Raw genomic sequence first — 23,208 nt, 5'->3', positions numbered from 1 at the left:
ATTCCAGTTCAACTTAGAACATCTCTCACCTCCAGCTCTTTCAGTCTGTCCACCAGCTCACTGCTGTTGTCCTCCAGGTAAGACTCCACGTCTGCCTCCTCCCCCTCCTCGTCCGACCCGAAGTCCTCATCGCACATTCTCTGTTCTGTCTCGTCGGACATTGTTCTCATCTGGAAGAAAGTTAACAAATATAGCATTCATCATCATCATCAACCTCAGGTCACAACACTCGTTAAAATGGGACACCGTTCTCATCTGCAAACGAGGTGGGGAAAATGAAGTCTAAGCACCACTGGAATGCTGGTTCCCTGTGGGCTTGGTAATCTGGCAGTATACCAGCCCCCATTCTGATGATGTAATCCATTCTTAAGACCACATTTGTCTGTTAAAGAGTGAATGTGTGTGGTTCATTTAGCATTCTGTCAGTCAGTCACTATGGCATTGGCTATTGGGTTAAAACATGTTATTATTTGCGCAAGCAGAGCGGCGCAAGTACTGTTTTCGGCTTGTATGTCGGTGACACCCTCAGCCAATCAGGGATTGTGAATTTTTGGTGACACCCTCGGCCAATCAGGGATTGTGCATTTTTGGCGACATACAGGGGCATATGTCGGTGTTGTGCCTCGGCCAATCAGAAACCACCGTTTTTACATAAACATACATAGTTACGTCATCAGCCAATGCCTGATTGGCCGAGGGGGCCACCAAAAATACACAATCTCTGACTGGCCGAGCGCGTCACCAAAAATTCACAATATTATATACTGTACATATGTGGATAACGTAACCAATTTGAGTTTCAAACTTATAGGACACTTAAAACATTTAGAACCCGTAGTGGATATCTGGAATGTGATTTATATTGGCCATTCATGGCCAATTTGTGTGTGAAGCGCAAGTTGGCAGCTCGTCAGAGTGCATTTCTAGTTGCCTCTGCGTCAGCCGTCAGCGAGAGAAGTTGTAGATTCTGGCCAACATTCCCTCATCTCAAATAATTTATGTAATCTTCTTATCTATCCTAAGGAGGACGTTAAAGTGTAATCTATCGTCAACACATTCTCTCTTGTTTTCATCTACAAGAGAGAAGTTGACTACGGTATTTATTTATAATTATCATCACACTCTTTCAATTAGATGGGTACGACTACGAAACCGAATTTACTATTTCCTTTGATGTTGGTGTAACAGATGGGTGAGAATTTGTCAGAAATTTAGTCCAAATGGGTCAAAACAAAAACGCTAATGATTATTTGCAAATGCTATTTGAACCAGATGACTTTTACATGAGACAGTGGTCTCATCTGCAAGACATGAGCTAGCATTCTGGACAACATGACACTCTTTATAACAAGCAGGACAGGCAAGGCCTTCTATAGCAGTGACAGTGATTCTCAAACATTTTAATTTCACTGACTCCCAGTTTGGTATGCATTAGGGCAACATGAGTTACAGAACCATAAAGGTGGCTGCACACTGGACGCGTTTTTCGGAAAACCGATGGAGAAACGCTGCTAAAAATCCGAAAAACGCACTCTGTGTGCAGGGACCTTAAGTGTCCATTTGGTTCCCAAATATCAATCATTTACTGTAGCTGGGGACCCCCTGGAACTCCCTCAAGGACCCCTAGGGGGCCCCGGACCTAAGAACAACCCTCTAGTCAGTGTATGTAAAAAGGACTCAAAGTAGAACTCACTTAAGTTATAGTCATGATCAAACTCATCATAACTAATAAGCTCATTATACAAGAATCAGACTACAATGCACGTTTCACTGGACCACAGCACTCAGCTACTCACTATTTCCACTACCATATACTCAACACAGGGTATATTTTACAATATTTCCTTGATTTGAAGTGATGAGCTTTATCTACAGGGTGGTTCTCAAACGATGTGCCGAGGCACACTGATGTGCGATGAGGATGGGACAAGTCCAGATGTGCCAGTTTTATGACAAACACATTATTAGTGCAATACATACAGCTATACAAAAGGTTATGAATTATTTTGTAATGTACTATGATTTTGTGAGCACATATTTCCCAATACAGAAGATTTGGCATTACAAAAAATATATAAACATATATAAAGTGATAATGTGTTATAGAGGCTATTTTGTTATACTGTATTGTATTAGCAGTTAGCACAGTTTTTTTGATGTCCAACCAACATTTCGCTGCTTGTACCTGTATGAGCAAGTGACAAATGACCCCTCTTGATTCTTGATTATTTTTGCATGGATATGAATATAGCTGTGTCGTTTGTGGCCCTTTGGTGTGCCTTGGATACAGAAGGTTTGAAAACCACTGGCCTATTTATAGTCTACTGTAGTCTACTTTAGTACTTTGAGACTTGTGTTGTGCAATGTAATGTTGCACTAATGCACATCCTGTGCATTGTCCGTAGCCGTGCACAGATTGTTAATGTCATTTTCTTTGGTTGTCACAGCACCATATGACAAAGAATATTCCCACAAAATGAACAGCTTAAAGTAAACCCTATATACTTAGTTGTCTATCTACAAGCTCTCAACACATCAGAACACGTTTTGAGTTTATAGATCTGCTATTTTGAGTATTTTCCCGTATTTTCACAGAATATTTGACTATTTCGGCCTAATGTTCGCCCGCCTATGATATGCCCAGAATATATGGACACTAGGATTCATGTGTGATTCTAACTGTGCCACAGCCTTTGTTCTTACCGATTGTAACCTTTACTGTGTTGTATGTATAAGTTATTGTACACTCCACTATATCCATCTGAAGGACTGCTAAGCAAATATGATACAGTGTATGGCACGCCATTCTCCCGTATTGCTACCGATCTGTTATGCCATAACAGATCGGTATCAATACGGGAGAACTGTTGTTTCATACCATAACAGTTATGGTATGAAACAATAAGCCAATGTATTAATCTTCATGTGGAGGTTTGTAGCTTCAATAAATCCAACGATTAGTTAATAACATATACAGTATTATGGCAGAGGACAAGCCTGTGGTAGGCATAGATTTTGGAGAGTCATAGTCTACCAATTAACAATGCTTTCACCGATTTTTCATCTAAAAAGTGCTAAATCAACTCTAATCCATTTGAAAAACGTAGATTTTAATAAAGTATTTCAGAAAGAGAAAATTCGTCATCAGCACCCCATACCCTAGGTGGGGTTCGCAAAAGGGCCTTTCTGTGTGGAGTTTGCATGTTCTCCCCGTGTGCCCGGCCAAGGGTAGGTACCCTCACAAAAAACATGCAGCAATCCTGGTCTCTATACTGCCTCCCCCTGGTCAGCCTGATGGACGGGAAAGGAACTGGTTGGAATGATGTGTTCCTTCCACACGCTACGACCTTAGGTCCTACCACCGGGTGGCCTGCTCACTCCTAATGCATTGAAGGAAGCATGAGCTTCAGTTCCGGGCTCTCCCCAGTTTGGCAGAGGCAGAGTAGCGCCCCAGAAATACAAAAAATTGGTTAATTTAGTGTTTAAGAAATTCACCTTGCCGATCTACAAGTTCTACAACGCTTAATTCATTTGTTTGACATTTTTGGCTATAATGACATTGGGCCACACATAGGCGTAAAAAAAAGTCAGCTAATGGCCGATGAGCTTGAGTACAGATGGGAAGTTGGTGTGGTGACACTTTCAATATGCACAATGCCAGGCACATGAAATCTAAATGCACATGCGACACGCACACGCGTGCTGCGCTCACGCTCGCACACACACACACACACACACACACACACACACACACACACACACACACACACACACACACACACACACACACACACACACACACACACACACACACACACACACACACACACACACACACACACTTCAAGAACACCTAGACACAATACACCAATCTGTACACACAAGCACACATATATAAAGCTGCCACTGGGATGCATACAGTACAATAGCATGCAGTGGTTTCCCAAACCATCAGCTGTCCAGCTACTTCACAGAACACAAGGTCATTATGTAACTACGGGTATTTGGGACAGGCTTACAGGAAGATTATTGAGAAATATTGGCACGATCCAACCCACATCCCACCCTGGCAAAGAACTTAAGAAGCAGTCTCCAAGCTGTAGGCCACTTATTGAGCAGTAATTGACCAAACAGTGCCAATCTGCACGTATAATGGAGGTCTGATCAATGGAGGTCCATCTGAGAACGGAAGCAGATATTAGCCTCCCGTTTAACCTTGGACACAGCAGCGTTATTGAGTGTTTATAAATACCAGCTATTCTCCCCTCTAATGCACATTGGAGCTCCGGGCAGGAGCTTCAACATGTTTGTGTGTGTGTGTGTGTGTATGTGTGTGTGTGTGTGCGTGCGTGCGTGCGTGCGTGGGTGCGTGACGTGCGTGGCGTGTGTGCGTGCGTGGCGTGCGCATTGCATGTGCGTGCCTATGACCATTCAAATGGAAATTACAGCGTGTACCAAAGACAACAAAAGTTCTTCTAAATATAACACTGAAACTACACCGCCACAGCTTGCTGTGGGTTCTTTCCACGTGTTTCCTAAAGAAACTAAACAGAAATGCCACCTTTGAGCATTGCTCATGGATACGACAGGCCTACACATCTAAAATAATAACTGGTTGATGTGTAAAGCCCTATCATACCCCAATCACAAAACACAACTAGAAATGCACTCTGTCGAGGTGCCAACTTGCTCTGTTACAACTGCTCTAAATCCTTTAGAAACGTACCTTAGTTACGTCACCATCAACAGCCAATAAGGGACCACCATTCTTACCCTGACATACATACATACATACATACCCAGCCGATCACCAAACGTACCCTAGTTACGTCATCAAGAATGGTGGTCCCTTATTGGCCGGTGGACGACACCGACATACGGTGGACAACACCGACATACGTACATACCCAGCCGATCACAGTACTTGCGCGCTCTGCTTGCCAAGTAATAATAATTAAGCATCAAAGGACACCAGCTGATTCAAGCCCTATTGATGACTGACCCAACATATTTTTGGCTACAAAAGTGGGGGCGAAAGAGGGAAAAAGACAAAGAGAGACAGAAAGAGAGACCGAGAGAGATGCTGGCTGCTTTGTACGCCGCAGCATTGTGACGATGGTGGTTTTAGGGTGCCTGTGACCGGCCTCATGCTCTGCACACAGAGGCCCATTGAAAGGGAGGAGGAGAGAGGCTCAGTGTGTCCCAGTGGGTCCACACGTCCGCAGTGCCAGGCAGTGCCTTACACAGGGCCCTCCTGGCAGACATAGTGCTGCAACTGCCCGATAGAGAGGAGCCACGAGGGGAATGCAAAACCAGTTAATGTTGCTGCCACGGCTGCTGCTGCTGCTGGGCAGATTGCACTGTGGTATGGCCCAGCGGTCAGGCGGATATTTTATCACCCCACCCTGGAAAGATACAATATCGCTATGGACATTTGTATTTGTCACTGAGAGCAGTGCAGGGTGTCCCTGTGTAGGAGGCGGGATCTGTGCTATGTCCATTTAAAGATAGTCTCTCATGACAGACTCCCACAATTCTAAAATGCTTCTGCCTTAACAGACTTCAGAAGCTCTACAACTGAGTAAATTAGTTGGAAGCCTATTGAGGTAGCTGTTCAGCAGAAATGGACATTCAAAAATATGTTTTGAATATTGTCGTGAACATCACGCGAATACACTTCAGGTGTGACAGCTTCCTGTTCTCATCTTATTGTCTGTTGTCTGAGTGTCTGAAGCCTTCAAATATGGTGGAATAGGTATGTCTCTGGCTCGGGCTCTTAGAGCTTAGAATATATCAACATTGGCAAGGTGTGTTATAGGTTGTAATAATTGCCCATATTGCTTACGAGTGAGTAAAGTGTGCTGTTTGTATTGTCTTGTGTGTGTGTGTGTGTGTGTGTGTGTGTGTGTGTGTGTGTGTGTGTGTTTACTTGTAAGTAAGCAAGTAGTGTAGTTGTAAAGAGTGTAGGGTCTTTCTATGTATTTCTTTATTGGTATCTGTGGATTATTGTATGGTTGTTGTATGGTTGTATGGTGACATGGTCTAGTATTATTAATATATTGCCTACTTATACCTACTATATTTACTGTTGACTTTGCCCTTTTTATTTCTATATACTCTATCCTGTGCTGCTGTAACACCCTCACATGGATTAATGAAGTGTTTATCGTACGTATATCCACAAGCCAGCCATTTCACACATGTCAGCTAATGGCCGATGAGCTTGAGTACAGATGGGAAGTTGGTGTGGTGACACTTATGTCATACATGGGTGGATGCCAGGATGGATGTGGGCTGTGTTGTGTATTTATTTATTTACATGTAATTTACATGTCATTGGAAATGACTTGTCCATAGTACAGTGATATAACACCTCAATGGAGTGATACAATAGTACATTTGTGCAGGTGAGTGCAAGTAGAAGAATATGCAAAGCAGCAGGAGAACAAATATATTTCACTGTTCCAGTTAGTTATATAGTTATATTATTATTAGTTATATTATACCAAAGTGGTAATATGAAATGTAATGTAACCAATGCCATGCTATGATTATAACTAACTAGACTCTATACAAAGATAGGCACTACAATAAAAAAAAACATGTTTAAGGTTTTTAACATTAAACAGGTTTTTAACATTAAACATTTTTAACATTTTTAAATCATAGCTGCTGTGTTCACAGAACATAACTGGATGAATGTCAATTTGTACAATGGCTATGGCTTACAAGGCCAGGCGAGATGCAAGCAAAAGTCATCACTGCCACGCAAAGAAAAACTTCATTTGGATTAATTTGCACTTTCAATGGGCACACGTTATAGTACACCTTCAGTAAAAAATGCTTAGATATCTGCAATTGTTTGTACTTTATCTCTAAAGATGATCCCTCTCTCTATGGCAACTAATACCAAGTAACGACTCCGGTAACTGATAAAAGTGGAAGAGGAAGTAACACAGTAAGGGGCTGTGTCCACCAAGGCATTTTTTCTTGAGTGCAGCGTATCTTTTGAATTGTTTTTAACTTAAATGAACACTCTGGATTTGACTGTGTTGGAGAAAGGCAAACAGATAAACGAGAAGCGAGAGTTGGGCTTCTTTCTGGACAGTGGTGAAAAGTAACTAAGTACATGTACTGTACTTAAGTTTTAATTCTCAGTATGTACAATTTTCAATACTTTTACTTCTACCCCACTACATCTCTGAGGAGAAAATTGTAATTGTACTCCACTACAATAAATGATATGAAACCTTTAGTTGCTAGTTAGTTACTTTTATTTGTAATTTTGGATTATTATTACAACACACTAACTGTTGGGGTGAACCCTGTAGTATCTATGTGAACGTCGTGTCCACGGCTGGTTGCCAATGCAGTCCCTGTGATTAGCTGGTCAGGGCGAGAAGGGGTCTACGTAACCGGTGTAAGGTCCAGTACGTTCGGGTCGGGGTGAAGCGAGTGGGTGCTGGTGATGTGAGCAGGAGTCGGATTCCTTAAGGGTTCTCCTGTAATACCTAGTTGCTGTTTATTACTTCTACGATCAGATTTCCCAGCCGACGGTGTCTTATAGTGGTGGGAATGCCCCGCATCAGTGGATGACATCAGTGGATGACGTCAATGGTCCATTCCCGAATATGGCTATCTTCTCCGGCTAGCTTCCTCCCCCATCCAAAATAGGGAGATGGCCCAAATATGAGCATCTCCCATACACTAACCACTTCAGCATTCAGCCCTATATAAATTTTGGCATTTGAAAATAGCAGATCTACAAGCTCACTATGTATTTTTAGCTTGTAGATTGATCTGCTATTTTTAAAAGATTTGTTCTTAATTTTGAACTAGTGAAATGGGACGTTCTACACAATGAGTACTTTAGACTACTTAGGATTTTGATGCCAATACTTTTGCACTTTTACTCAAGTACATTTTGAATATATACGTTTCATATAATACAGGACTTCTACTATACAGAGTTTTTATACATTGCAGTATTGATACTTTTACTTAAAAATAATTGAGTACTTTTCCCCCCACTGCTTTAGGATAGCCACAGTCAGCACACCCAGCTTTGTTTTGTCTACGAAAAACCACCCTTCTCAAAACACAGCCACTAAAAAAATGTAAAAAAAAGGAAATCACACACGGCAAGTGTAAACAAAGTGCAGTGAGGCACAACCATGGTATCTTTAAGGTCCAGTCAGAAAACAAAACAAGGCATATTGCGTGTTCGGCTGTTCGCCTCTGGGTGAGAGAGCATGGTGTGCTTTTGTTCTTCCTAAAATGCCTGTAAAATGAACACCATGGTATCAAAATAAAAGTGTGCTTGGGGGACATTTGGATACCTTCACCTGGAAACAAAAACAACTTGCAACGCAATATGCAGCAGAAATCTAATGTGTCATCTATTGGTAATAAATAGCCATGGTTTCTTTTAGGAGTTAGCCAGCAGCAATAACTAACAAGATCAGCTTTCATGGGTGTGTACCTGAAATGCAACACACTTTTTGTGGGCAGTAAACGGAGTGTCTATCAAGACAAATAGATAAAGATATGAAGTTAAGTGAGCAGACATGTCATACAGCCGGGTAGAATTAAATTCCACCAAAATTCTGTCAAGTCAGCCAGTTGAGTTGACATTATAGCATTGCATATTCTTTCAATTGAATCGAATCCATTGGTGAACCTTGTAAATGAAGCTTGATTCTAGCACAGTGAGATTGATTTTGATTGATTGAAATATTTATTAACAGTTTGCAGAATTACAGTACATTTCAAGCACAAACTCAATACAAAGACTGTTAACTGTGAGTGGACGACCCAATTAAGCATTACACTTGTTTACAAGAGGGTCCACCATGTTCAATTCATCAAAACATTTAGAGACGTACAAATAGACACTTCTATATAGTCAAAGAACAGAACAGGAATTCATCATAGAGGTAAAAAGGGAAAAGAGACATATACACATGCACACAGACGCTGCACGCACGCACGCACGCACGCACGCACGCACGCACGCACGTACAAACAAACAAACAAACAAACAAACACTCACCTGTGATGTCAGCTCCCTTTAATATCCTTGAAGAGAAGTTGGTCTCCTGTCAGCCTGCACCTCTGTGTTCCAGCGTCAAAACCAAGGAGCTTAAGGGGATCAAACAGGACATATCTTGTTAACCAATCAACATATCTTGTTAACCGATCAATCAATCAATCAAGCAATCCTTCCTTTCTCCCATTCCTCTGGCTCCACTGTGGGCATACTGTCCTGACATCTCTGCCAATCCTATTTAAGTGCCTCATCCCATACCCCCGATGCTGCTGCAACACCCAGGACTTCTGAAAAGACCTTGAGAAGCTGTCATTTAAATAGGGGGGGGGGGGCTCAGACCAATGTCACCCCTGCTGCTGAAGCTGTGGCCTTCCTCTGCTTTCAGACTGGAACAGGAAACCGAAGAGCAGAGGAGGAATCTCCATTGCCCACGGGAGATGCCGGCGCATAGTAGACGCCAGCCTCACCAAGACCACAATCCCTCTCTCCCTCTCCCTCCTCTCATCTTTCCTTTTCATCTCTGAGTCATTCTAAAGTGTAATGAAAGAAAGATGAATGAATAATTCAGCAGACAGCATTTAAGAACTCACCCCTTTTTATGTACTTCTGATAAGATGGGAACATGCAGACGGCAGCCCCCGCACGCTATAGTCAAATAAATTGTGCCCCCCCCCCCCCCTTTTTTTAATTCAGCATTCCTACTAGCCTGTGATCTGGGACTCCCTATTAACTAAGCTCTTCAGCAATTATGTTCAGTTTGCAACAAGGCGTCCAGTCATATAAACCATATAAGACAACCCCCCAACTGTCTGATAGCAAGGGCCACTGCGTCTCACAAGTCAAGTGTGTCAGCGTGATCGCGTTTATCAAGACTGGTATCAGCCTGGTTGACCAAGCGACTTTTTAAACATTATTTTTGTATACATATAAAACTGAAGGGAATATTTCTTAGAAGAGTAGTTTAATTTGAAGCACAGCGAGCGAGTAATAATTTAGTTACAGAGGGGTGGGAGTATACGTTTTACTCACTCAGCAGCTTAGATTTCTTTCTTTGTCTTTTTTTCTTTTAGCTATATTTTAATCTATTTATTTTAATTGTTTTTCTTTGTGGTGTGAAAATGCAAACAAACCATGTTAAACTAATTACTCACTCTTCATCTCATATTAATTCTTCATCTCAAAGGCACTCTGTAGGGAAATGGCATCTGATCCTTCAAGATCTTGTCAAACTAAAACGGGATTTGAGGAGTTTAGCATCTGTCCCTTCAATCTGAGTTTTTAATATAACCACAGTGGATCACCAGATGACAGAGAAGGTCTGTCTGATGTCCTGGCTTGTTCGCACACCTTGTCCTGCGAGCAAAGCCCTGGTGTTTGTTTATCTGTGGTTGCCAAAAACGGAATAGCTAATCATCGGAACACATAAATGTACTATTTTGTAAGGATTTGACTCTCCCCAGACTGGATTTTTGTTTTGGCAGCAGGAGACTGGTGCACTGATATGACGGTGCCATGTTGAGGTCGTCTCAATTGAGCTGCACGTTCAAAGTCACTGGGGATTGTTAAGACACAGCCATGAGGGTGAGCAGTGAGACCATGATATTCATGAAATGGGGCAAGACTGACAAAAAAAATCATCAAAGACAACTCAGCCACAGAAATGCTCAAAATCTTCTTAAATCACGTCAGTCACACGTTTGGGGATTTGGGACAGGCAATGCCGTTTCAGAATATGTCAAAACAGCAGGTTTTCCATCTGGCAATCGGGTGCAAGGCTCAGATCGAAGTTCTCTCTTGTAGGCATATTGTGTGGGTGGAAGGTGTAAACAATGTGACAACAAAACAACAACCCTAAATCCTCAGATTTAGGGTTGTATTAAACAACACGTGAGAAGGAGGATTCCTCCTCCAAAATGTAGGCCAACACAGGCTTTAGTTTACACACACACACACACACACACCATTACTGCTCCGCTATTTAAATCAATAATAGAGATATGTGATCCCAAATAAATATTAAAGGCCACAGACTAGGGCCCGTACGCAGACAGAATCAGGTTAGCGGGCTCCCCCGATGCTGCTTCCTCTCTGAGGTTTGGCAACGCGCACCGAGACAAATCGTACACAAGAAATATTTGGGATGAGGAGGGGAGGCAGCGGTGGAGTGAGGTTGGGGGAGGGGGCTGCTGAAAGGGGAGCTCCCTTCCCAAAAGGATGTAAAAAGGTTGGACATGTGCCATGTATGTCTGAGAGTAATCAAACACGAAGGTTGGCTCTACCTTGGACCCTCCTAAAAATCCTGGCTCCTTAACGAACCCCCAAATGAAAGGCATTAAAATGTGCCCGACATCTTTGCAGCCAACCCCCCATTCCACAACAAACAACATTTAGGCTATGAGCGGAACCCCCCCTTCCGCCATGATATCCCATTGGAAGATTTATGACACATGAGTATCGGTGACCAAAACCACCTCGGACTGATCCCATGTTGGTTAGTAGCAGATAACAACACCAACGGTACTGTACCGTTAACCAGCACACGATTAACCAGAGCACTAAAATGTAGGCTACACCACAGATGACATGAGGATCATCAGACTACAACACAGAGAGACAGTGGGACCAGGCCATCGACCTGCTCCAAAGCCTCCCCTCCATGTCCGCTCCAATCCATCTGCTCATCAACTCCATAAAAAACTAACAAAACATCACATCACATGCATCAATCACAAGTCTTTGTTTGAATCATATACTGACATAAAGGACAGACAGAGACAGTGCCATGGAAAATCCAGTTGCGACAACTGTATTAATATATATTTTTTAAATGTTTTCTTTTCTTTTACACACAATCACTGCATTCTGGCTCAGCTCTCAGCTCACCTTGCCGCTGCTGAGTTCTCTCTGTCATCCAGCCAGCATATCCAGAGAACATCAGAGCAGAACCAAATGTAAGGCACCAAATCAAGAAGGAGGCCACAACCTTACATTTGTATTTTCCAGCTGACGTGGGGATTTTCTCTTCCCTGTCCGCCTGCTGTCCCCCTTTCTGCGGCAAGGAAGCCGGTTTCCTCTACGCTAGCGGTAGTAAAAACCCATCCTTGGGCATGTGCATTGTGTGTGTGCCTGGGCTGTCTGCAGAGGCTGCCATGTCTCCCATTGTTCCAGAGCGGAGTGAGGCAGGCTTCCTACCCGAATAGACCCTGCCTACTACAACAGCTGTGGACCAGCCCCCACCTCCACTCCACTCCTCCCTCCTTCTCCCCTCCTCCTACAACTCCAACCTCTCTGCCTGCCTGTGCTGCTGCCTGCCACTGACGCTAAACATTAACCCTACAGCTGCTGGCCCGCGCTGTAAAGGAGGAAAGAGGGGGTTATGTTTCAAAAGGGACCCCACCACCGCGCATAGCGGACAAAGGAGCGTAGTAGCCTACAGAGAGAGAGGATATCCGACGGCCGTGCTAGACTAATAGAGTTCTGTGCAGGGCCATTCAGTGCCCCAGAAAGAACATAGCGCTCTGTGCTAAGAGGATTTTCCTTTCTCAATCACATTGGTAATACGTGTTGGATTGATTCCAGTGTCTATGCTAAGGAAAATAATCGAAAAATCTAATATTTGAATAAATTCACAATTGACAATGGTGTGGGCTTGTCTAGCACTAAACCTGAATTGGTCATTTTCTTTTTGTCCAGTTGAGGTTATGTATAGCTTACTATGACTGGTGAGTCTGCTCTTCCCTGGTATACAATATACTGTATTGCTAAACAGCATAAATGCTTCCATGAAAAGAGGCCTCTGTGCTACTGTATCTGCTCAAGTCATGACTCATTTGGCCTCGAGTTATATGGAGCCACATCACCTTCTATACCCCAGACATACAAAAGCCAGTCTGGTAGACTGGTACCCAAATGACTGCATTGACTGACAACAACACCAACGGGAAGAAAACACTGACATATAATGACTCAAATATGGGAAGTCACCGTGGACAAAGCAGAACCATGAGGCAAACAAATCCACATTTGCACTTGGCAATGTTGGCATATAGAAATATTTGACTGTGAATATAATATAACCTTCAGATCTGTCCTACCTACACTGACATGTGAAAGTTGGCCTGTCCCCCTGCTACATTTGACCCTAATTCACTAGATAGAAGACCTGACCTGAATTGACTTCATACCAGACCAGACTTCCTCTGGTCAAAATCAAGCGCCCCAGGGTCATCTCATGAATGTCAGTTGTTAAGGGGGCCATTGCAATATTGGATCTGACAAATAAGTGCAGCCATCTATCTACATGCGGAAACACATGCCAAAAACTGCAGCTTGCCGTAAAAAGCAACCTGATCAATTTCAAGATAATAAAACAAAATTAGTCAAATAATTGTCAATTTAGCACAGACAACTACAGAGAACCAAGATACGTAGGCTAATATGTGAATTATGTGGAAAACAACATACATGTATACTGCTGTGCTAGCAGGCAAGATAAACAGGAACACTGATACTAGTACAATCCTATCCCAACAACATGTGATGGGCAAATGCCTGCAAATCAAAAATCGCAGCCAGGACCACAAGAGCTTGTGTTACATCGTATTTTATCCTCTTATAACAAATACTGTCCAGTCCCCCTCTAATCTGAGTCCACCTAGTGTTCAAAAGGGAGAAGACAAGCAGAAGACCCACAGTAACCTATAACATCACAACTGAGTCATGTTTACATACAGTAAACAAACACGTGGGAATGTATGTTGGTGTGTATCTGCGCAAACCCACTTCCAACTTATGTAGACACAGTAGCTGCCAACAAGACGTTGGCTTTTGACTTTGAATAAAGTAAAAAGAGTAAAAGACTATGAGAGGGGGATTGTCAAACATCCCCTGTCAGATATTAATGCACGCAGACATCTGTATAGGATGAATGGGACTTTCAGGGATGTGTCGCCCCTTTAAAAGGGTCAAAGGCTGAACAGGCCGACATGACCTGAATGATAGCTCGTCACATGGTACCCTGCAGCTAACACAGGGGAAGGCGAATATCCCACCACATAAAAGGGCTATTGTGACCCTCTCCAAGATCCACTTTCTCTAAGTGAGGATCTTCACTCGCTGTTCAAACACTCAACAGTAACGTTAACATTGGACAGAGAATGAGGCGTCATGGAGCGGTGAAGCAAGGGTCACTCACCAATGCACATGGAAATGGTTGTGAAAACTTGTTGGGGAAGTGCAATTTAGGGCTGCAACTATAGCAATTACTCTGTCAAATACATGTTTTATATAACAAAGAATTGATACAAAAAATGTTTTTTTGATAATTGAGTCTACTTAACTACTTAAGTCCTAAATTTTCATACTTGTTTGTAGAACAGGTTTGCACAAATTAGCTACAAGCTTACCATGTGTCGCATCGTTATCCGTGGTGAGCTGGTAGATCAGCTTGTCACTCATTTTAAATCTTTTTGAGGGAAAAAGGTACATTTCAATTTGTTTCAAACGGATTATCAATTATTTTTGAGGGGCGCTAGCCCCTCCTATACACAGGTTTAATGTTTGTCTTTAGTTCAAAGTTTGTTTAGTAAACGCATTGACAATAAAGGGAAAATGTACGTCATAATGTGTCGTTTACGTCATATTGTCTCTTTATTGTTAATGGCGTTTGTTTTGGCACCGTTTGTTTTACATCACCTAATCAACATGAGTTAGACTTTAATATATTAGTGCCCCTCACTTCACACGGGTGTGATTTTTATAATCAATTAAATTGATTAGTGTTGGACCCATAGCTCTATTCAAACCAGCATGTGAGAACTGTAAATATAGGATGAGGCAACGTGACTGGCTGAAATTGTATTGTATTGTCACAGTATTAAATAAAATCCTCTAAATGGGAGCTATTCTGTTCAGCTCTTCCTGCTCTAATCTACAAAAATACAATGTGCATCATGTAAAGCAATAAAAGCAATGCAATTAAAGATGATATCACAATGCCATTGTTTGTTTCTAACTTACAAACAAGCCATTTCCACACAAACCCCTCAAGGTGCTCTGGTGACGGAACATGCTTCATCCACTTCAAAACAAATTATCCCATTCATTTTCGGGGAAAGCATCTTTGTCATTTTAGATTTTAAGCAGCTATATATAACATATGTTTTTCAGAGAACTGTTAGGATTTAGAAGGCATTTGTAGAATCGGCCTCAGGTCTAAAAGGGTTCATATTCAAAGACAAAGAATAGAACTGAACAAGGAAATATGCAAGGATAAGGATATGCCATGATTTTCAGTTGGCTTTGGCAGATGGTCGGTCTATCTTGACCATTCTTATTCTGGGGAAAAGGGCAGTTTGGTGTTAGGGGAGCTGTCAGTGGAACTGAGTATTAAGAGTTGTAAATCAGACTCATGGGGTACAAACCCCCATTGAGAGGCAGACAGTTTAATGGGCAGTAATGTGCACAGCTCCATGTGAGGTGGACGGCTAATCCACCTACAAGAAATGTGACACTCGTTCTTCTGCCAGGAGATGGGCTGGGTCTACAGGGGCTGTAAAAACCCCCACTGGTATCAGCGGAGGCCTCTTGTGTTAATTTGCATGAAGCTCTAGCTTAGTTGAAACTCATTATGAAGGCAGCAGTCGTAGCTGGTGAGCCATCACACCAGTAAGTAGTCTCTCTGGAACCCTGATCCTAGCTATTTGTACAACCAACACCTACACTATTGAGGAGAAATGACTTTCAGGTGTACAACACTTTATTTTCTTCCTTTCATCACAGTCTCATTCCACAGCCACGGTAACATTCATAAATTCCTCACAGGTGCTAAAGATTCAAAGTATGCTCCATAGCTCATTTCTGTAATGATAAAAGGGCAGTAATGAAAACCATTTGTCATGACTCATGGCTCCTATAAAGACAGGTTCATACGGCTGTGAATTCTCCAGAGAGAAGCCGTGTCCCCTGGCCAACCAGACTACAAGCGCTGGAACTGGACAGCTAAAGGAACAATTGCATCTGGTTTGGTTGTACACAATATTTCCATGTGTGTCAGCAAACGCCTTTAAAAGCCTATTCCTGATGAGTCACATTAAACATCAAACCGTCCGCTGCACACTGACTCCACCAGAAAGAAATGTAATGACCGAGGCAGTATGAGGCCAGACAGGTTAATCCAGGTCACCATCTCCACTATAGCCCTCATAAAAGGATGTACAGTATAGTGACCATTTGCTACAGCAATACAACCATACTACTAAAATAAAAAGGTGAGACTAATGCGCAAGTTATACTTAGTTGGGAGCTGGTGTTGCGCACCAGCAGATGTACAAGCTCACTGCGACATAAATCATCTTTATCCGGTGCATGACACCGGCAAACAACTAAGTATAACTTAGGCTTTTAGCACATACAGAAAAACGACACAGGATCAGAAAAGGTGGAGGAGGCACATTAGAGACTTGACAAGGCATGATGGCCTCCTCACATCTGGCCACCAGGCCCAGCGGCTCAGTACCAGAGGACCTTATAGTACCATCTCAGCTGAGCCAAGCTTGCTCTCCTCCTCATCATCCACATCCTTTCCCCTGCTGTTGGCCAAATGGAATGTCTATTTATGGCTCTGAATTCATGGTGAGTCCATTGATGTTATAAAGTAGGTTATATATGGGGAAACCCTGTTACATGTAATGTAAAGCACACCAAAAGATGCTTGTCTGCGCTTCTCCACAGCAGCAGTGGTCAACTACGATCTCCATAGGAAATGGTATGTCACTGTTTTCTAAAGCATATACATTCGGATTGTTGGGGAAAAAAGGCTTGAAACCGGATGCCCATGAGACAAACCATTCAAGGGCAGTCAGATCTAACGCAAAAAGGACACAAGCACCTTGTAGGAGCAGTGTTTATGGATTGAACATGCGTGGGTGGGTGCATTGCATGCAGCCCTCGGGCCCCAATAACAACGTTATTTTAGGACACATCAAAAATAAAGTCTTGGGGCACACAAAGGAACGCTCAGTACAAAGGAGGAGGACAGCCTAAATATAGACATATTCTTCATCTAAATGAGCTTAATTGTTCAGTTCTCCATTGAAAATGTTCATAACAGTACCTACCTATTAAATTGCTTGCTTGATCCATCCAAAGAAAATTATAGCCATTTACTCCCTTCTTGGCCAAACAGGACATGGTAGTGAACCGGCTTGCTTGAATTGATTAAAGCTACATTCCAAGCCATATTTTCCCTGGCTGGACTGATGAATTGAATGTTTGTTACAGCTGCAGCTAAAGCAGTGTTTTGCCAACTCCAATGTTTGTGTGACCAGAGATTCCTCTGCTGGGTGTATTCTGAATGAGTCCTCCGCACTTGGCGGTAGCTCCACACTCTTGACACTCACACATTAGAATTCCTGAAACCAATTTAATCATACAAATCATAATAGGCCATATTCTATAGAGTAACACACTGTAACGCGACCACTTAAGCCATAATTCAACAACAGAATAAGATGGTCTAAGATAGACTCCTGATGCAACACGGGAGCTTAAGTTGTAGATCGCCTATCTATTTTCCTTTTTGAAAATGTTTGAAAACGTTTCACCTATATTGGCATGACATGGGCATGCCAAATGTCAGTTATATACATATGGATTTAAAGAACAAAGAAAAACAACACAAGGCCATGGGGAGAACAACACAGGCAAAGATAATTCCTTTCATCCATATGTCTGCAGTGTGCAAGTCTGTGTGTGTGTGTGTGTGTGTGTGTGTGTGTGTGTGTGTGTGTGTGTGTGTGTGTGTGTGTGCACGCGTGTGTGTGTGTGTGTGTGTGTGTGTGTGTGTGTGTGTGTGTGTGTGTGTGTGTGTGTGTGTGTGTGTGTGTTTAAAGCGTAGTACTAGTGATCATGGTGATGTTCTGCCGTATCTTTCCAGCTCCTTAGAGTATTAGACAGAATATTTCTGCATGCTAATATCAGCTCCATTAGTGCCTGGGTCGCTGTATAACCAATAACCATGGTAACTGTAGGTAACCTGCATGCATCAGACGGCAGGGGGATGAAGGGGCTGAACCCATAACTGATAAGGAGAGGTCCCAGACACCCAACCCCGACCTAGCCTATCTTCAAAGCCTGGCCTGGCCGGACCATTTACACAGAGGGGAGGCCAATCCACGGGATGGATGCATGTGAGATTGGCTTAAAGACAGCAGGAGACTCTGCCTCTGAACTGTCTGTGTACTTCTGAGAGATATCACACTGACCAAATTATTGTCCAATTACTCTTTCCTTACAGTATGGTGGTGAAATAAGGCCAGAGAATCTAGTCGTGATAGAATGGCTGACCTTGACTGTCTGCCAGTAGTTTATGCCAAAGGTTTTTTGCTCCAGTTATCCCATATTATGGCAGTGGAACTGTCCCAGGGTATGTGCTATGTGGCATTGTTGTAAAACAATGGTGGCTTGGTACCCAGTCCTCTGGGAACTAACACTGATTTTGTAAATGGCATCAACTGTTTAAGTACTTACAATTAAGTAATCCCTGGCATGCTTTTTATTTTCATTATAAAGTCTTCAGACTGTATGCAGTGTCTATATGAGGTTGTTGCAGCAAGATGTAGCGCACAAAGGCGTGCAGAACATCTGTGAACAATTAGAGGCGAAAGGGGTGAGTGAGCACTTATACTGCCCATTACACTTGAATAAGTCACTGGCTCTGCTTTACATGATGTAATGCTGAACAGCTTGTGTATGCACTATGCAGTCACAAAGCTGCACTGGGACAGAGCCTTCACTAAACTTCAACTTAGGGCTGCTGGGCAATATAGCGATATTATTATTATTTTTACTTTAAATTTTTATCCCACAATTTTGTAACCCATTTTTTCACCCAGTGTCAATTATCTAATGTAATCCTGGGCTCTACACTCCCTCTGCCAACCTGGGGAGAGCAACGGACTGGCCTCATACTTCCTTCTATGCATAGGAAATTGTGGAGGGCAGCAATCCAGGAATCCCGAGTTGGTGCTGGCTAGACCTCACTCTCGCAGCAACTAACTAACTAACTATGCATGAGGAGTCTAAGCTGCTTCTTTTCACCTGACAGGTAGGAAGGAGTTTCCCTGGTTGGACGTAGCGTAGCGGAACACGTTATTCCAGTAGTATAACCAATATAGCGATATTATATCGATATAATCGATATTGTGATATAAAATTAGATATTGAATCAGAACCTGAACTCAACTATATTGTCACATCACAGGTCTACAGGTGTAAAAAAGAGGGTGAAATTATTTTTTGTGCAAGCTCCATCATTTGTAGTTTTCAGGAGGGGGAGGGGGGAGTGCAGAGAGAGCAAGGACAGAAATAATACAATAAAAATACATTTATATATCAATTATATCATTATAAGTACCAGGTATGTACATGAGGTCAGACATAAGATGCAGGTTAAGAAAAAGACAGCAGCAGGTGCAGTACATGAGGCACAGCACCAGAATGATAAAGATGTATATGCTATGTTATGTGCTAGTAGTGACATAGCCCCATATGGAACCTCTCCCTCCGCTATACTGTAGCCGGGATGCACACACAGATCCGACACACCAGGTCCGACATGCGGAAACAACGGTCGGACATGTGGTTGAACATGCGCTGCTCCCGTGCTTGCGGTTAGGGTTAGGTTAGGGTTTGAGAGGTAGGTTGTCGGTCTAATGACAGTCGGACCAATAGTATGTCGTAACTAAAGCCTGTACCCCTGTAGCCTGCATGTTCATGCATAAACTCCTATTCAATCTGACCAGGAGAGACAGTAATGTTGCCTCTGTGGCCACAACTTCCTGAAAAACATGGAACCAGCTGACTAAATAAGCAATTTAAGTGCTTGTTTCAACCTGTCGCTTAGATGTTCTTGTGTGGTAAAAAAATACAAATTATAAAATACAAAACAAAAAAAGTGTAAGAATTGTGTATAGTGGAAAATATGCACCGGTTCTGAACGCTGCCGATAGGCTAAGAGAGTGGGACCTCATCTCGGAGCTACAGTATAGAGCACTGAAGTCTGACGTCAATATCGGTAGAGGGCGCTAAGTCCATGGTTCATGTACTTTTTATTTGCATTGTAATTGCTCATAGGGGGATTTTAGATCGCCTCATATAAGAACTGGGATTGAAAAATAAGCAAATCATCCCAGCCGTTTCACTCATATGGATATGAAGAATCTACTGACTGTGAGAAAACGCTAATGTTACTGCTGCTGAATTAGTTATATTTTTGCTAGAAACAGACTGTATCGAATATGAGTGACTGACTGTCATAAACGATACATTAGAGACACCTCCCCGACAATATCGCCGGGGCAGTTTGTTTATTTTTGGACCACAATGCTTATATATATGCTTATAGGTTCCATATGGGGCTAGTAATGACACACTAGTCCAGGAGTCCTCAACGTTTTTGGCTGGGGACCCCTGGAAATGCTTTAGCTATGTTTTGCGACCGAAAACTTGCAAAACATGTCTGTCCGAAGTTAGTCGTGTCACGTCCTATATGGTTATCACTCAGTACATCATGCCTCGTGACATCACGCCTAGTGACATCACGTCTCCATATATGACCTTCTCCATATATGAAGATCACGACACTGACATCATCGCCTCGTGACATCACCGTCAGCTGACCTGTTCTGACATTCCATATGTTGATCTGACCACATCAAACCCTGTACACTCAAGACACCCTCCATATATGGCCAGTACTGAATTAATTCTATATGTTGATCTGAGCCCCGCCATGCCCAGCAGTCTGCCGTCACCCAGGCGGATACGCTTCTCGCCCTCAAGGCGTCTTACTGGTAATTAAAAAGAAAATGTATATTTGTGTATGTATATGGTCAAAAATAACAGATATAACTTTGTCCATATTACCCAGCCCTACTTCAACTCAGCTCAAGGCCCAGCCTTAGCACTCTAGCACAGATGTATAGGTACATGATCACATCCACGCAGGTGCACACACACCCCCCCCCCAAAACGATCAACAATGTAGGTAAACAAATGGACCCTAACCAAATCCATTTGGTTCCATTTGTACACTCTCAGAGTTAAATTAATATTGATTTTACAATATAAATTCAAATTGAGGGTCCCAGAGATAGAAATGTTATTAAATGGCATTGTATTTGCATGCAATGTAGCCTAATGCATGTCAAACTGAGGGGTCCTTGAAATCAAAATAGTTGAAAATCACTGCTAGAGCTGTTCAAATCTTCATATCTTTTCTAATGGGGTTTTCTAATGACACTCTTGGCTAATGAGTGTCATTTTGGGGGTCCTTGACATGAAAACGTTTGGGAACCACTGCATTATGGATCAAAATATGTTGAAATAATATGAAATCTAGTTCTCATGAAAATACATTCCGAATGCCATGTCCCGTACAATATCACAAACAGGTCATATCAAGTGGCATCCATCAACAAAAAAAATCTAAATTTTTCAACCAAACAACTGAATAAGCTAGCCTTTATTTTCAATATTAATGGATTTCTTCGCTCATCTCCATGGTAGACTGGTCAGTTTTGGAAATCTGAGGTTTGGATGTACAAACTTGTATTGTGAATGTGTCATACGCTTAAAACAAACAAACTTGAATCACTAAAGCAAATGTTCGAAGTCTGCTAGAAGTGTATCGGTTTTACAAAAACATCACATTTCTCAGGCACCTACCACTTCGCACCTATTCACTTCAATCTCCCAGTCAAAAGAAACTAAGGGATTTGATGCACAGTTGCACACTGCACTGTATATTTCACATGATACAATATATATAGTATTAAAGTACAAGAGGAGGAAATATCAAACAACAAATTATGTCAGTGACATCAACTTTTAAAATCACTACTCTAGTTCTTTGTATAACTAATGAGTACAATTTGTAAGTGGTGTAATTTGTTTTATTGCCAATAAAATCCGTGAATTTAATTCAGCATGACACACCGAATCTCTGTAGGGGGCCTACTATATTCCTTGTAATACTATAGGATTAAACTATAGGTTAATTGGAGTAGGCTACCAATCTGATGCGTTACCTTCACCTGAATAGGCTATTAAAGCAGAATCAGGTGTCTGACTCGTTATTCTTTCATTCAAAACAAATCAAACATGCAATAATTTGCTTTGTTGGAGTTGTAATGTCACATCTTCCATTTCAATCTGAGCATATATGAAATTACATTAAGCTGATTGCAAGTTAATAACGTACATACATCAAGTAGGCTACAATAAATGTAGACACCATGTTCACTGCACAAGTTTCCGATGTTTCCCCATCACAAAGTGATATGTGGATGTGACTACTATACTGAACACTGCCTCCGTTCCCTTTCTTCAGATTTTCGAAAATTCATGTCGAGTCGAGCTTAGGCCATGTGAATTTTGCCCCAGATACATGTCCGGCCGAAATAACTATAGCAGCATGACTTGTGTTTACAAGATGCAAATTTGTCTTTGGGGTAGGCCCTCCAAGCCTACCGAAAAATACCCCCCCCCAGCATGCTGTTCCGCCTTGGACACACGTCGAATTCCCCACAAATGCAAATAAATAGGCTGCACAACAGTTATAATATACATATTTGCCATCAAGCTCTTGAGGAATGTATATACGTTTACCATTCCCCAGTGAAAAAATAAACCGCTCACTGTCGGCATTCCAACAAATCTCTCCCATCTGAAACGAGTAACGTTATGCTAACATTACAGGACACGAAATGGCTTTTTCCACGTCTAAGAAAACTCACCTCATTTGGTTAGCCAACGATAATTCTCTTCAGACATCGCTAATAAAATTAAAATAAAAGACTAAACTTATACTATTTGACCGAATAACGCGTTAACACACATTTTCCTCTTCTTGCGGCGACTAGTCCTTTGCGGCAGCCGCTCTCTCTCGCCAGCGTTTGGTGTTTGGGTTGAATGAGGAAAAGTGATGTCATTGCATGAAATCACATTACCCGCCCCATTTTTTTTACAGGAGATTGTGTCCCATGTTGCCAAACATAACTTCACCATATATACTTAAAAAAAAACTTTGCCATGGATGCGGGTTTCAGAAATCTACATATTCTAAATTCATTATTCTGTGCTTTAAAATAACATATATA

General features: G+C 42.1%; 1 protein-coding gene across 3 annotated transcripts in view; it reads right to left on the bottom strand.

Moving 5' to 3' along the window:
• Positions 1-23,201, bottom strand: part of nckap5l (NCK-associated protein 5-like) — a 38,213-nt gene extending 15,012 nt beyond the window's left edge. Inside the window, exons 1-3 of one of the 3 annotated variants that reach the window (XM_079517100.1) lie at positions 22,846-23,201; positions 9,053-9,141; positions 30-170 (exon numbers count right to left, since the gene is read on the bottom strand). In XM_079517100.1, coding sequence (XP_079373226.1) covers positions 30-170 — 141 coding nt within the window. In that variant the 5' untranslated portion in view covers positions 9,053-9,141; positions 22,846-23,201. Of the gene's footprint in view, positions 1-29; positions 171-9,052; positions 9,142-11,932; positions 12,200-22,845 lie in introns of those variants that run through there. The other 2 variants (XM_079517101.1, XM_079517102.1) reach the window with 2 other exon arrangements.
• Between the last annotated feature and the right edge of the window lie 7 nt (positions 23,202-23,208).

The sequence above is a fragment of the Electrona antarctica genome (genome assembly GCF_951216825.1).
Source record: "Electrona antarctica genome assembly, chromosome: 2".
NCBI lineage: Eukaryota > Metazoa > Chordata > Actinopteri > Myctophiformes > Myctophidae > Electrona > Electrona antarctica.
This window is presented reverse-complemented; position numbering and strand designations above follow the sequence as displayed.